General features: G+C 39.3%; 1 protein-coding gene across 3 annotated transcripts in view; it reads right to left on the bottom strand.

Moving 5' to 3' along the window:
• The window catches only part of TTYH2 (tweety family member 2), a 64,553-nt gene that overhangs the window by 24,583 nt on the left and 24,947 nt on the right, over nucleotides 1–15,023 (bottom strand). For all 3 annotated transcript variants that reach the window (XM_087924992.1, XM_026701737.2, XM_087924991.1), the window contains exon 3: nucleotides 2,436–2,547. In XM_087924992.1, coding sequence (XP_087781118.1) covers nucleotides 2,436–2,547 — 112 coding nt within the window. The remainder of the gene's footprint in view (nucleotides 1–2,435; nucleotides 2,548–15,023) is intronic.

Consider the following 15,023-nt stretch of genomic DNA (forward strand, 5'->3'; position numbering starts at 1 on the left):
TTCTGTAAAGTTTTTTTTTATCTCCAACAAATACTCAGAATTAAATATGTGTTCTACAGGGATCGACCTGGGGGTAAAAAAAATCTCTCTTAGATAAAAGCAGTTGTGTCATTTTTAGTAACATTAACTGCAACCAGACACTTCTTCCAATTGGTATTCTATCTTTCACATTGATGTTTGGAAATTACCTCCATGCTTGACAGCTGAAATGTGGTTCTTCTTGTGGAGCATAGCGTTTGTTTCTATTAGACATGAACCCATCTATGTACCCTCAGAAGTTTTACTTCTGATATTTGTTCATTTTGCCAGACATTTAGGGACTCATCCATGTGGGGGTTTTCTGACAAACTTGAGATAAACCTCACTGTTGACTGTTGACTTCACTGACCAACAGCACTCAACGTATTAAAACTATCATGAATCCTATTTTCATTCAGTGCTTCTCTGACAGTAGCCATTAACACTAAATTTAGCCAAGTTGAAAAATGTCTGCATATCTCTGAATTTCTTCAGGACATTTTTGTGATTTCCTGGACAATTTTTAAGTTTTGCTCTTTGCCTGATTTTGACAGCCCCCTTTAAGAAAGTGCACTATTACTTCAATTTTCCTCATTGCAAAATTGTTTCTGATTGTAAGTTTGGAGTCTCAACTCTTGAGAAATGGTTTTGAAATCTCTCCCCCTCTCCCCCATCAACAGGCAACAATTTTGTTGAAGTGGCAATCTTAACAGATTTCTTTTTGTGGGGCATGGCTTACTTCTGACATCTAAGTGGTGACCTCTGACAAGGAAGCCAAAGTTAGTGGTATTTATTTAGGGCTAAGCTGAGTCAATCAAGCACTGATTATTTAGTGAGATACACAATTGGCCTTAGTTATTCTTTAACTGAATTTACTGTTTCCAGTGAATGGTACTAGAACATCTCATTTTTTGATAACTATGAAATAAATGAAACAAGGACCCTATGTATCTCTTCTTCCTTCAGATTCCTTTTATATGTCACAGGGATCCACATGAAACTTCGATAAGGTTTGTTGGCAAAGATATGTAAAATTACAGAAAATCCCAAAGGGATCCTATAGCTGTACAGCAAAAGCAGGATGAGACAACTAGAAGGATGTTAAGTCACCATCATTCTGTGGCTACATTCCCACTCACTCATATCCTTTTGGCACTCTCAATGCTTCTTTGTTCAACAGTGTTCCTCCCCCTTCGGTTTCAAGCAATCCTTCCTCAGACAATATGTTCTCATGGGTTATCTCGACCCAAATCCTTACACTATGATCTCAGTTCCCTTCAACAGTAATAAAATAACTTCAGATAATTGATCTGAAGTTAATCAGAGCCAAGGCATTTCTTGATAGTACAAAAGTCCATTTAGTCTATTTTACTGACTAACCAAAGTGTTAGTTTCCAATCTCAGATTCAGATTTCTGACTTTCTGTTTTTGCAGCCGGTGTGCCTTCTGGAAAAAGAAAAACTACCAGCCTTGCTTATATCCAACAGAGACAGCATATGATGCAACCACCTCTTTCAGATTATGCCATTCTGAAGTACAGATGGATAGCAGCTTCAGGGAAAATATAATGATAGACTGTAGAACTGTTGATATGAATCCATTCTTTGTCCAGTACTAACTGTCAGCTTTTCCTCCAAGAGAGGAATGAACCACTTAGGTAAAATTGCAGGAAATCTGTGAAAACCATGTCAAAGAATTTCAGCAGCTGTAATGATTCTAGAGCAAGCCTTATTTAAGTAAAGGGTATTCAAATCCACTTAGAAATAATTTTCTTCCCTGCACTCTGCTCAACGGCCTTCTTTTTTGTTCAGGTTGGCTTGTCTTCATCTGCTCTTTATTTTATAACTGCCCAAATTGCTATCAACTTGGCTATGAAGTAAGGCATTTCCTTGATCAAGTCTGCCAGCCTGATCAGACCAGTTGGAGAACAGTTTCTTCAAGGCCCCCACCTATAGGAGGTGTGACCTATAGGAGGTGGTATAGGATCTCCTGCTTGAGCAGGTGGCTGGACTAGAACACCTCCAAAGTCTCTTCTAGTTCTGTTCTGACTGATGGACAACAAATACCTGAAGGTGGAAATTCTGTAGCATCCTTGCCCTATGGAGTAGCTTACTGGTGAGATGGCCACAATTCTTATCCAAAAGATCCAAAACTTATTCGGAAATATTAAGATCAAGCTTTCCTAGAGGGTCATTTGATTGATTCTAGACCCATCAATATAAAATTTCCAGAAGCTATTAGCAGGAAAGCTAACCCTACGAAGTAGAAAAGATACTTCAACTAACGGTAGACCTCTTGGTATTAGCTGTTCCAATGGATGACCATGCCAATAGAATCTTATTCTCAGATAGCTGCTTCATCTTCCAGCATTCCACAAAATCCATCTAAGGTTGTTTACCTCAGAAGGGATGCCTTACCAGTGAATCAACCCCCGAGAGGGTGTGATTAGCATTATCAAGGGCATAGATCAGCTGGTAAATCCCATCGTTGGTTTCACTGTTGCCATAAAACCCAATGCCAACAGCCGCACTAGAAAAAGAGAGGAAAGACAGAAATGTGAGTAAAAAGAAAAAGTAACAGATCAGGGTCATTTCATTGCAGCAGCATCACCAAGGTTAAGACTGAAAATCATTAAGGTGCTCCATCAGCTGAAAGGAGATTTTTTTTAAAAAGTCCTTCAAATCTTTCCTATAATGAGGAGGTCTTGGTCTTGGTCTCTCTCTCTCTCTGTCTCTCTTCCCCCCCTCACGCACACATTCATACATGGGGGGGGGGAGAGATTTCAATGATAATACAAGGTTATTGATTAACAGGAAAAAGTACTGCTTTTCAGAAAGAGGTGATATTTCTCATTCTCACTCTGTGAAACGGACAGCTTGAATTTCTTCCTTTAGATGTTCATTCTCCCCTTCCCTGATAAATAACAACAAAATTTTGCTTTGGTTTTTAAACAGCGATGGGAATAAAGGCCTGATGGACCTGTGAAGCCCCATAAAGGCTTTCTGTATGCCAAACTGATTAAGTATTTTCACAGATTCAGATTCTTGATATGTTTACTTAATGAAATGTACTATTTCATTGTATTTTTTTTAAAAAACAGCACATCATTTCTGACCATTCTCTGAGTCATTTATAAATAGTTGCAAATGGGAGTTGATTAACTCCTTTCATTTAGTTTAAGGAATGGCCTATCCAGCAGGTCAAATATCTGACTCTTCAGGAAATTCAACAGGAACTTCAGAAAAGAAATCTACCTTTCTCTATCCAAACATATCTAAATGAGAGCTAACAGCTTAAGAGCAACTTACTACATAAAGGACCTCCGTATAAATTTTATCAATCAATCAATCAATTCAAGCCCTCATGCCACAGAGCTCATGAAAGTTCCTTGAGAATCCCTAGAAGCAGCTAAAAGAAGGAAAGATGGAGAAACTAGTTTTCTGGAACTTCCATTCAGTCAATGTAATAATGAAAGTGACCCAAAGAAATCCTTTCTTTTTGCTAACTTGATACAACTTTTTAAAATTACGGATCTCACCCCCTAGATATTCCTATTAGGGGAAGGGAATATTTTTTTGAGTCTGCCATTATTATCATGGGAAATCTATTTTGTATGTGGCTTTAGTAAGCCATTTCGATCTAAGAAACATCTTTACCGATGCCAAATTTCACCAGATGGATTCAAGAATCTTGGACACATTAAATACACACAATTTTCATGTTTAAGAAAAAGTAAAGAGGTATGGTTATGCCTATGTGACACTCATATACATATTATGCACACACATTATTTTTTAAAGGTAATTCTTCATGGCCTGCCCTATATATAGAAAGAGTGGCAAAAAAAGGACAAGCATTGTGAAACTATTGTCAGATACAACTGAGAGAGATCTATTTTGGTACAGAAAAGCAAAACAGTGTTTTTAAAAGTTTGGTTTCTACCTTATATCCTGCACATTGCACTCTATGAAATATTTGAGAATATATGAGAAATATGAGAAACAGTATATATACACACCCTCTGCCCAGTAGCAAGCTACACTGCATTTTCTAAGTTTTCTTATTTATCATATCCTTTCAATCAGAATATTGAACATTTAAGTAATTAATCTTCATTAATTTTTACATTCACTCCACTTTTTGTAGAAGGGAACAATAACAGCATTCTTCTAATTGTCAGGCACACATGTAGTCTTTTACACAAACAAGCTACATAATCACTCCATAAGCAAACCATATCCCTATTTTAACATTTCTTCAGTTACACCTGCCCCCTTATTATTTTCAGCCTACTCACAGCATTTATGATGTCCTTTTCATCCATTTTTCTGGAATATTACCATTTATAGTTTTTGTTTCAAATCCATTTTTATACACTCGCATTTCATATAAATCTCCATTCCTTCCGCAATTCTCTTCAGCTTCATCCCAGTTTGTAATTCAATATTTTAATTTTTTACGTTTACTCTCCTCAAGGCTCCTGGTTTATGTCTCCTCACTCATTTCCACCAAACATTCTTTGCAGCTTTTTTCTTTCTACATAATATTATATCAGGGTTGTCAAACTCAAGTCCTGCGGGGCCACCCTGGAAAAGCAAAAGACTGGCCCACTGCCTCTGCCAGCGAAAATGGAGCTTGGGGGGCTGCTCTGTTTTCGCTGGCAGAGCACTAGCAGAACTACTAGCAAAAATGGTTCTCCTCAGCCCTACCAAGGCCACCACAGGTGCCCCCGACACGATTGACGTCAAGCTGGACATGCCCCCTCCAGCCCCCGAGGTCAAACACAACCCTGATACAGCCCTCAATGAAATCGAGTTTGTTTACCATATGTGGTGGACTTGTGAGGACACTAGAAAATACTGGACTAAAATACGCATGTGGTTGGAAAAAATGACAAAGAAACATATAGACTTGAAACCAGAGATATTTTTATTGGGAATTTAAAATTTTTGATTGTAAATGTATTGACAGCAGCTAGGATTGTATTTGCTAAAAATTGGAAAAATGAGAAAATACCATTACAGGAGGAAATTATTAAGAAAATATTGGAATGTGCTGAAATGAATAGATTGACATTTGAAATTAGAGAACAAGAAGATAAACAATTTTATAAAATTTGGGACCTTTTCTATCAATGGTTAGATAATAAAATACTATAATAGAATATTTAGAATTTTAGAAAATATGAATATATAAAGATGTATTTCTCTTTTTGCTATTATATTTATAAAATGTTTTTAGGATAGATTTGGGGACGATTATATGATTTGTTATAAAATAAACTAAGTAAATTATAGTTATCTCGCAAAGTATGAATGAACAAAATTATAGTCAAATGACTGATTAATAGTGATACTAGGATATTCAATTTTTGATTGATAATATGAGTTATTATGCAATGTAACTGTAATTGAGACTATGAAATGGATGCACAAAAATTTTGTAAACCAACTGACACACTGCTTGTACATTTATGAAAGAAAGTTGGATGTTTTTATGTTTTGTTTGTTTTTGTTTGTCTTTAAAAACCAATAAAACTTGTTTTAAAAAAGAAGAAATCGAGTTTGACACCCCTGCATTATACAATAATTATAATTACAGCATCATCATTTTTGGAGAACTTGCTCTCAATTCTCTTTTTTTTTCTCCATCCACAATCTCTTTCACTTCATTTCTTCAGGCTCTAAAGACCAGCCTCTTTGCCAAGGCCTTTGCCAAAAGTGATAGAAATCCCCTTTTCCCTTGTTCTCACTGACTTCAACATTTCTGACTTCTTTATTCTTCTTCATACAGGCAGTTCTCGATTTACAACAATTCATATAGTTACAGTTCGTTCAAAGTTACAACATCACTGAAAAAAGTGACACATCACCATTTTTCACGCTTATGACCATTGCAGCATCCCCTTGGTTATGTGATCAAAATACAGAGGCTAGGCAACTGACTCATATTTATGATGGTTGCAGTGTCCTGGGCAGGGGTGGGATCTGACTGGTGTAACCACCAGTTCGGTGATTTTTCGATTTGCGCGTGCATGTGCGCTTTGTGTGCACGCGTGCCTGACACGTACTCTGTGCGCGTGTGAATCATCATCAGCTTGCTGCCTGGACAGCTGGGCAGCATTGTGCGCAGCGGTTGAAAAAGCCCTTTTTTCCTGCTCTTTCAACGCAGCTGTGCCACGCAAAGCAGCTAAGGTTGAAAAGGCAGGAAATAAAGATCAGGTAAGAGCCCGGGCAGGCAGGTGGGCCAAAACAGCAGCAGACATAGAACCGGTTCTATCTCTGCTGCTCTTCAGAGCTACCGGTTCTACAGAGCTGGACAGAACTGGTTGAATCCTACCCCTGGTCCTGGGGTCCTTATGACCGATAAAGTCAGTGGGAAAGCTAGAATCGTTTAAGAACCTTGTTGCTAATTTAACAACTGCAGTGATTTGCTTAACAACTATGCCAAAAATGTCGTAAAATGGGGCCAAACTCACTTAATAACCGTCTGGCTTAGCAGCAGAAATTTTGGGCTCAATTCTGGACATAATTCGAGGACTACCTGTACTTTGTTGTTTCCTTGTTTTTAAATGGTTTTAACCATTGGTAAACCACCCAGAGTTTCTGGGAGTTGGGTGGCATATAAAATTAATAAACTTTTATTATTCTTCTAACATCCTTTTCATAATTCTCATTATTGCAACCTCACCACCCCCCCCAGCAATCCAAAATATTCTTTTTACTCCCTTCCAAGCAATTTCCACATGTTGTTTCCTTTCATCCACTTTCCATTTATTCTGTGAGGAGAGTACAAAAGATACTAATTCTGAACAGTTTATTGCCTGAAAGGCTTCACAAGGAAAAGGACAGCGAAGGGATGAGAAACTGAGACATACTGGGCCAACATGAGAAATGGTCTACTTTACAGAGATCATTGAACTACCTACGATTCGTATAGGTTTTGTCCCACCCAAAACTGTATGATGGCCTGATGGTCGCTTGGCTACTGTTTGGAAAAGGACTGCAGGTTTTCTGCTGACATTAATGGCATGACACCAAGCAATCTAATTTCTGCCAGCTAACTGTTAATGTAATAGTAATAAGAAATCAGCGAACTGTTAACAGCTGGAAGAAAAGCTTCATTACTTTCTCTTTCTTCTGAGTAATTCAAGACAGCAGTTACAAGGGAGAGAGAGAGAGACAAAATGTCTGAGGGAACTGGGTGGTAGAGCTGTTAAAGGGTTCTAATCCGAACGGTTTCAAATTAAATATAAATCAAATCAAATATAAAACATTCTGCTTTGAATAGAGAAGGTCTGTTTTGAGTGCCAAACAGGCTGGTTTAAACATTTCAAATATGTTCCAAGCTTGAATTGGATCTGTTACAATAACAGTACAACAAAGTCAGAAGGGACCTTGGAGGTCTTCTAGTCCAACCCCCTCCTGAAGCAGGAGACCCTATGCTATTCCAAAACAATGGATGTCCAATCTCTTCTTAAAGTCCTCCGGTGATGGAGCACCCACAACTTCTGAACACAAGCCATTCCACTGAACAATTGTTCTTACTGTCAGGGAATTTTTCTTTAGTTCTAGGTTGGATCTCTCTTTGATAAGTTTCCAACCGTTGCTTTTTGTTCTGCCCACAGGTACTTTGGAAAATAGGACAGCCCTTTCCTCTCTGTGGCAGCTCCTCAAACATTGGAAAACTGCTATCAAGTCACCCCTCGGCCTTCTCTTCCTTAGACTAGACATACTCAGTTACTGCATTTTATCCTCCGGTATCCTAATCATTTTTGTTGCTCATCTCTGCTCTGCACTCTTTCTAGAATCTCAACATATTTTTTTGTATTGTGGTGAGCAAAACTGGACTCAGTATTCCAAGTGTGGTCTTAGTAGTACAATATAAAGCGGTACTAACACTCCACATTATCTGTATATTATCCCTCTGCTGATGCAGCTTAGGACTGCATTGGGTTTTTTGGCAGTTCTAGCACACTGCTGACTCACGCTTAAGTGGTTATCTAACTGGACTCCTAGTTCCCTTTCACAGTTACTGCTGTTGAGTCATGTACCACCTATTCTATACCTGTGCATTTGGTTTTTCTTGCCTAAGTGTAACATCTTACTTTTCTCATCACAGAATTTCATTTTATTAGATAGGGCTCAGCGTTCACATCTGTCAAGATCCTTCTGAATCTTGAGTCTATCTTTTAAAGCAGGGGTGTCAAACTCAGTTTCATTGAGGGCCGCATCAGGGTTTTGCTTGACCTTGGGGCATTGGGGGTGCATGGCCAGTGCATATGTTCAAATGCCACTTTTACTAGTAGCTTGTTTTGCTAGCAAAAACAAAACTTGTGAGGGGTGTGTGCTCCAGGGCTCCATTTTCGGTTGCGAATGCCTTCTGCAGTGCTCTGCTTGTGAAATTGGAGTCTGGGAGAGCTGCATGTGGCCCTCCTGAGCTCTGTTTTTGCTGAAGAAGAAGCCATCGCAGCCAGAAACGGAGTACACCGCCCTCCCAAGCTCCATTTTCATTGGCAAAAGTACTGTGGGCTGGTTCTTTGCTGGTTGCCACATGGGCCAGATATAAGCACCCTGCTGGCCAGATCCAGCCTGCAGGCCTTGAGTATGACACCCCTGTTCTGGCTTGGTATCGTCTGCAAATTTGATGAGTTCCTCTTTTATTTCCTCATCCAAATTGTTTATGAAGATGATCAAGAGTACCGGGACTAAGAGAGGACCTTGGGGTATCCCATTGCATGCTTCCCTCCATGTTGGTATGGTTCCATTGAAGGCTACATGTTATGTTGGTTGGTCAGAGAGTTATGAATCCATCTGGTGGTGCAGATATCCCACTTTTTTCTTTTAAAAAGAAGTAGGCTGTGATCTACTTTGTCAAATGACTTACTGAAGTCCGAGTATACACTGTCCACAGCATTTTGATGGTCCACTAATTTAGTCACTATCAAAGAATGTAATAAGATATGTTTGGAATGATCTGTTTTCCAGTAATAGCTTTACTTATTTCAAGGCGTTTGCAGATCTGTTGCTGATTGATCTGTAGTTTCTTGGAGATATATATTTCCTTTTTGGAAGACTGAAATCACACCAGCTCTTTTCCAGTCCTCTGTTAATTCCCAGGATCTTTAAAAGATTTGGTTCAGTAGTTCCAACATCCTATCTGCCAGCTCCTTCAGAATTCTGGGATATAATCCATCTGCTCCTGGTGATCTGAACTCCTCTAGAGTGAATAGATGTTGTCTTACCCCTTCTAGGAGAACCACTGCTTTTTGAGCAAAAACCCAAGCCAAACCATTTCTAAAATGCTCATCCACCTCATCCACAACTACCTCAGCTTCAAGCACTCTTGGCTAGCTGCTTTACGTTCCTAATGGGAACGTTCAAGACAATTCAATTCATATCCCTAGTACATTAGCACATACAAGGGACACACGTACACCTGTAGTCTTTAGGGTAAGTAAACTTGTAGCCAATGGATTGTTCACCCATGAAACTATTTTTGTGTAGAGAGTATTCTAAAACCTGCCTGTGGATCAGCTTCCAGCTTTGGGATTCATTGGCATTTATATCCACTGTATCCATTTATAGGCATTATGTAAGGCAATCTACTGTAAGGCAGGTTTCAGTTCTGTTCCTTCATAAGATGCTTTTAAAATGGAAAGAATTGAACATATGACAAATCTTACAAACTGCAGACACTGCAAATAGATAAAAAAGGCACAGGCAATTTGCTTGTCTATATCAGGTGCCTTCTTATAAACAGAACATATATTTTTCAGTCCAAGGATTTTTAAGCCACTGCCAGTTAATGGATATGGTAAATATAGGACCTTGCCAACTTACAACCTAAACAGTTCTCAGTAAGTTTACAATTGAAGTAAGGGCTAAGGTCTACAATATTTCAGCTGTTCAGCTGTTCTGGATTCAATTCCCATACTTTCCAGCCAGCCAGAAATTATGAAAGTTGAAGTCCAAAACATTTGGAATCAAATTGGGGACAGATGACCTTCCCAGCTAATTCAATAGAGGATGGTTAACCTCATTTCATTCCCATTACTTACAAATGTTGTAAAGTGGCTTGCATCCAAAAACTGAGAGAGAGAAAAAACTCTTTTTTTTGTTACAAAAAGTTATGAAAATTTGCAGAAAAATATTGTTTTGGGTTAAAAATATTTTTCCTGTAAAGGTTCGATCATGATAAGTAATACTGTTTCTTTCCAAGAAAAAAGATGCTGTTTGGGGAGAAACATTCACTAATTCATACCATTTTCGTTTATTCAGAATAACCAACATGCTCTATTTTGTCAATCTGCATCTTTACTGCAGATTGAAATATTTGTCTTGAGCACACATTTTGTTTTAAGGTAATGGAATTCATGTGCAGAATGCTTCCTTGGTTCTTTCCTCACCTTACTCTTAAAAGGTTTCACTGTGTTGTGGGCTGGGGTTATCCCACACTATATGTAATAAGAAAGAAGGATATACAGTATATCTTTTGCTTCTTCCAAAAATTTTTTTTCTTACGATCTTGTTGAAATAATTGGGGGTAGCATCTTTTTATTTCCTGATGAAGCAGATTACAGTAGCTAAGGAATATGCCAAAGAGCAAATAATCTTGCATTTGCACACCAAGGCAGCTAATTAGAAATAATCCATCTAAGTCAATGGCCCCCCAACCTTTTGGGCACCAGGGACCAGTTCTGTGGAAAGGAGGGGTCTTTTGCAGACCAGAGGGGGCGTGGTTTTGTGTGCTGCCTGCATCCCTCGGGTGGGGCTTCGTTTGTTGGCACAGACCCGTTTCTGGCATGCTGTGGACCTGTGCCTGGGGGTTGGGGACCCCTGGTGGAAGTAAGAGTTCTTTAGCTGACATGATCTGCAACACACCTCCCCTGACTGAACAGGTGCAAGTTGATGTAATGGAGAGAAGATGGTTTTCTAGGTAACCTGGCCCTATCCAACATAAGGTTTTAAAGGTAATAACTAACACCTTGATTTTGTATCTCTCTGCTCCAGTGGTGGGATTCATTTTTTTACTACCGGTTCTGTGGGCGTGGCTTGGTGGACATGGAGGGGGAAGGATACTGTAAAATTTCCAGTCAGAGGTGGTATTTGCTGGTTCTCCAAACTACTCAAAATTTCCGCTACCGGTTCTCCAGAACTGGTCAGAACCTGCTGAATACCACCTCTGCTCTGCTCCCAACAGTTCATTAGCATCGGTACTTGATTTTATAGAGCTGCATGAAAAGGTTTGAGCATTTCTGGTTTGATTGTATGTTTCACTGAATTCCTATGTGAACAGATCTCTTTCAAAGATAATTTGTTGGAGCATACAGTTTTTGCACAAGCTGTACGCCCAGCTCTTACTGGACTGTTTTTACAAGTACTGCAACAGTGATATTTCAGTCCCACCTGTATTAGTATTATTTATATTCACAAGTACTTATTTAATATGCAATTATGTTATCTTATATGCATTCACTGTGCAATATTATGCTTGATTAATATGCCCCTTCATCTTCAATGAGCAAAGAAGTTCCCCCTTTTCAGAACACGACTTTAATCATACAGTTTAAAGTAAATAAGCAATGTCCCAAATTATTATTAACATTATCAGAATTCAGTTTCAAATTATTTTTTAATAATTTACATAGGATTCAGCTACCAAAACTGCCGTGAAATGGCAAATGAACACAGCAAATTAAGCACTTCAACCTGCATAGAGTTTCAGACATTTTAAACTACTGATTTCATGCATGCTTGTTTTTGCACAAATTTGAGATGTAAGTGATATAAACATTTTAAATTTGAACTGTCTACATTTATCTTTCCCTGAGGATTTTCTCTGGATCAGGGATTTCTCTAGCCTGGATTATGGTATATTATATTATGTGGATTGTGTTATTATTATAAGGTGCCTGTTGGTGTTGTGAAGCTGAGTTCATGAATCTATAGTGTTTTTGGAATAAGAACCCTTATTCCAAAAGCCCTTTTGTACTATACTAGAAAGGACTTTTCTACAACTTTTCACTTTTAAGTGACCTGAGGTAAATCCCTCATTGAAAAGATTAGACAATAAAACAAAAATGTCTTATTACTACCATAACAACTAATGTGTAGATAGTTAAAAAAACCTCAAAATAGATTGGATGAATTAAACAATTCTACTGATTAAAGAATTATCCCAGAAAATATGTTTGCTATGAACACGATGATTATAATTGCACATATCCACTGTGAGATGTGATGCCATTTATTTATGCATTAATAATTGTGTGGCAGATTATTATAAAAGTTCAAACAGAGACTTTAAGAAGAAGACATCAAGCATATTGTGTTTTCTGTTGATTTGTCTAAGGATAAAGCCTGGCAAGTTTTTTTTAATTTTCTTCACAATTTTCCTACTAAAAAAAAACAAAAACTATTGCAGCTAATTTAACAGCGTAACCTTACACTTTCTAGTTTCCTTGGGAGAAATGCAGAAGAGAAAGAAAAGCACAAAGGTTCTGGAAAAAACTAGGTTGCTTAGGAAGACAGAGGAAATGCAGGACGGTGAATGTCATTGTTAATTACTTAGCAATAGATTATACAGGGGGAAAGCTATTTGGTTTGTGATTCTTGTTCAACTATCCTTGATACCTCAACCAATAAAAATGATTCATGCTTGCCAGCTTTCCTTTTATTTTTTAATGATTTTCTTGTTTCAGATAGGCTATACTTTCTAAACGCTGATGTGCATTTCTCCAACTGAACTGTACAGAAGAGTACTCAGCTATGGCTATGTTTATCTCCTGATCATTAAACATTGATGCCAGCTTTGAATTACATTTCCCACGTAGAACATTGTTTTAAGGCTTCTGCGTGGAAGTATGTTGTAGGAGACTACAGACCATTATAGAAAGCATCTCTGGCAGTTCCTCTCTACTTTTCCACAAAAAAACAAGCAATAGTGGCTTGAAGACGCTACAGGGCATGGCCTGTCCACCTCTGTAGAACCGGTTGCTCCGAAGAGCAACAGACATAGAACCGGTTCTATGTCTGCTGCTGTTGTAGCCCACCCGGGCTCTTACCTGACCTTTATTTCTTGCTTTTTCAACTGCAGCTGCTTTGCGCGACACAGCTGCAGTTGAAAAAGCAGGGAGAAAGGGCTTTTCCAACCGCTGTGCACTTGCACGCAGCGCTGCTCAGCTGTCTGGGCAGCTCAGCAGGTTGTAAACTGCACTCGTGCGACTCATGCGACTCGCATATGTGCGCGTGACGCTAATAGAAAGAACCGGTAGTTATACCAGTTGGATCCCATCCCTGATTAAAAGTACCTGGAACCAACCAAATTAAATGTAATTAATTAATGTAATCTAAAGCAGGGGTCCCAAACTCTTGGGCCGCAGACCATTACCAGGCTGTGGTCTATTTGGAACCCGGCCATGTGAGTGGTCAGTTGGCAAGCAATGGGCTGGCACAAATGTACATGTGCGCATGCATGCACATTGTCCCAACATCTGTGCAAGTCAAGTTATGCATACATCTGTGTGTGGCAGCCCACTGCTGGTGCAGCCCTGTTCCCCTCTCCACAACCACTCCCACTGATCTAAAGTTTTTGTTATGACTCTGAACACATCCGGAGTGTGGTGGGTTTTTTTAACCAAAATAGACACTGTTCTATTACATTATTGCAAGTTACAATTTATTCCATTTTCAATATGCATTCAAAATTACAGCCAAATAAAACCAGGGCTACAGATTAAAGGCAGGATTGTATACACACCTATTTTGAGGTCACTGCATTTGTTACCACTTGGCTTCCTGACACAATTTATAAATCCCACTATAGTGTAGTGGTACCTTAAATGAGCAACTCTTCATTAAGCAGGTTTCTGTCTCTTCATCTAGTTGTCTAGAAAGAACCTGTTGCAGAATCCCTCCTCCAGGTTAAATGCAAGCAGTTTGGGCTAGAAGTCAGATCTATAAATTTAGGAAATGCATCACCTGCAGTAACATGAATGACCGTGACTCTTTTCTTCCTCTGTGAAGGGAGACCACATCTCTCCTTTAACAACTGCAATATATTCCTTATATTGGAAATAATCACTAACTGTAGATGTGACTGCACTATTATGTGAATGTAACTTTTCAATAAAATAAAATTAGCTCATCTGGTGTTGTTTCTTGTCTGGTCTACCTTGTAAGGGTGACATTTTGCGTATCTGAAAGTATATTTCTCCTTCTGTTTCCTTTGCAGCCTAAGAAACTGGGGAATCCTCTTGTCCCACCCCCATTCTGAGCCTCTTGCTCCACCCACATTCTTGCTGTGGGTACAATTACATTTTTCCTAACCCTATATACCCTGTCTGTCGAGATCATCCCCACATATCATTAAAGGGCCCTCCTGGGAAGGGCAGACTTGGATATTTATCTGCAAGTCTGGTGTGAGGAAAACGTTGGGCATCTGTTGATTCTGCTTCAAACTGGACTCTAGCCTTGGAGCAGGTGCTACAGTGGTGGCTGGAGTTCAGTGTGGCTTGATTATCTAGGACAGGAGTCGGCAACCCACAATTCTGGAGCTGCATGTGGCTCTTTCATCCCTATACTGTGGCTCCCTGTCACCGGTCGGTGCCACAATTTTGAGAAGAGCTTCCAGTTGTGGGGGAGGGGGGGGCTCCCCAATTGATAGGGCTTTCAGTTTGGACAGGTAGAGGAAAAAGGAGCCTGTGCTAGGAGGAGACTCTATGGTGGGGGAACCGGACTTCCGGCTGGCTCCAGAATTGAACAGGGGGCTTCCGGTTAGGACCTTTGTGGCTCTTTGTCTGCTTAAGGTTGTTGACCCCTGATCTAGCAGAAGCTTGATCCTGATGAAGTAGACAGGGTACATGTAACTAATGCACAGCTTACTTACCTGTGTATTAGATCTATGCCCCTCATGTTTGGCTAATGGTGGTGAATTCTTCCTTGAGATGGGGATGGTTCTACCATCTTTTAAAGAGGCAGTGGCTCACCCACTCAAGAGCCCAT

This window comes from Pseudonaja textilis, chromosome 2 (assembly GCF_049901715.1).
Source record: "Pseudonaja textilis isolate UNSWEBS1 chromosome 2, rPseTex1.2, whole genome shotgun sequence".
Lineage (NCBI taxonomy): Eukaryota > Metazoa > Chordata > Lepidosauria > Squamata > Elapidae > Pseudonaja > Pseudonaja textilis.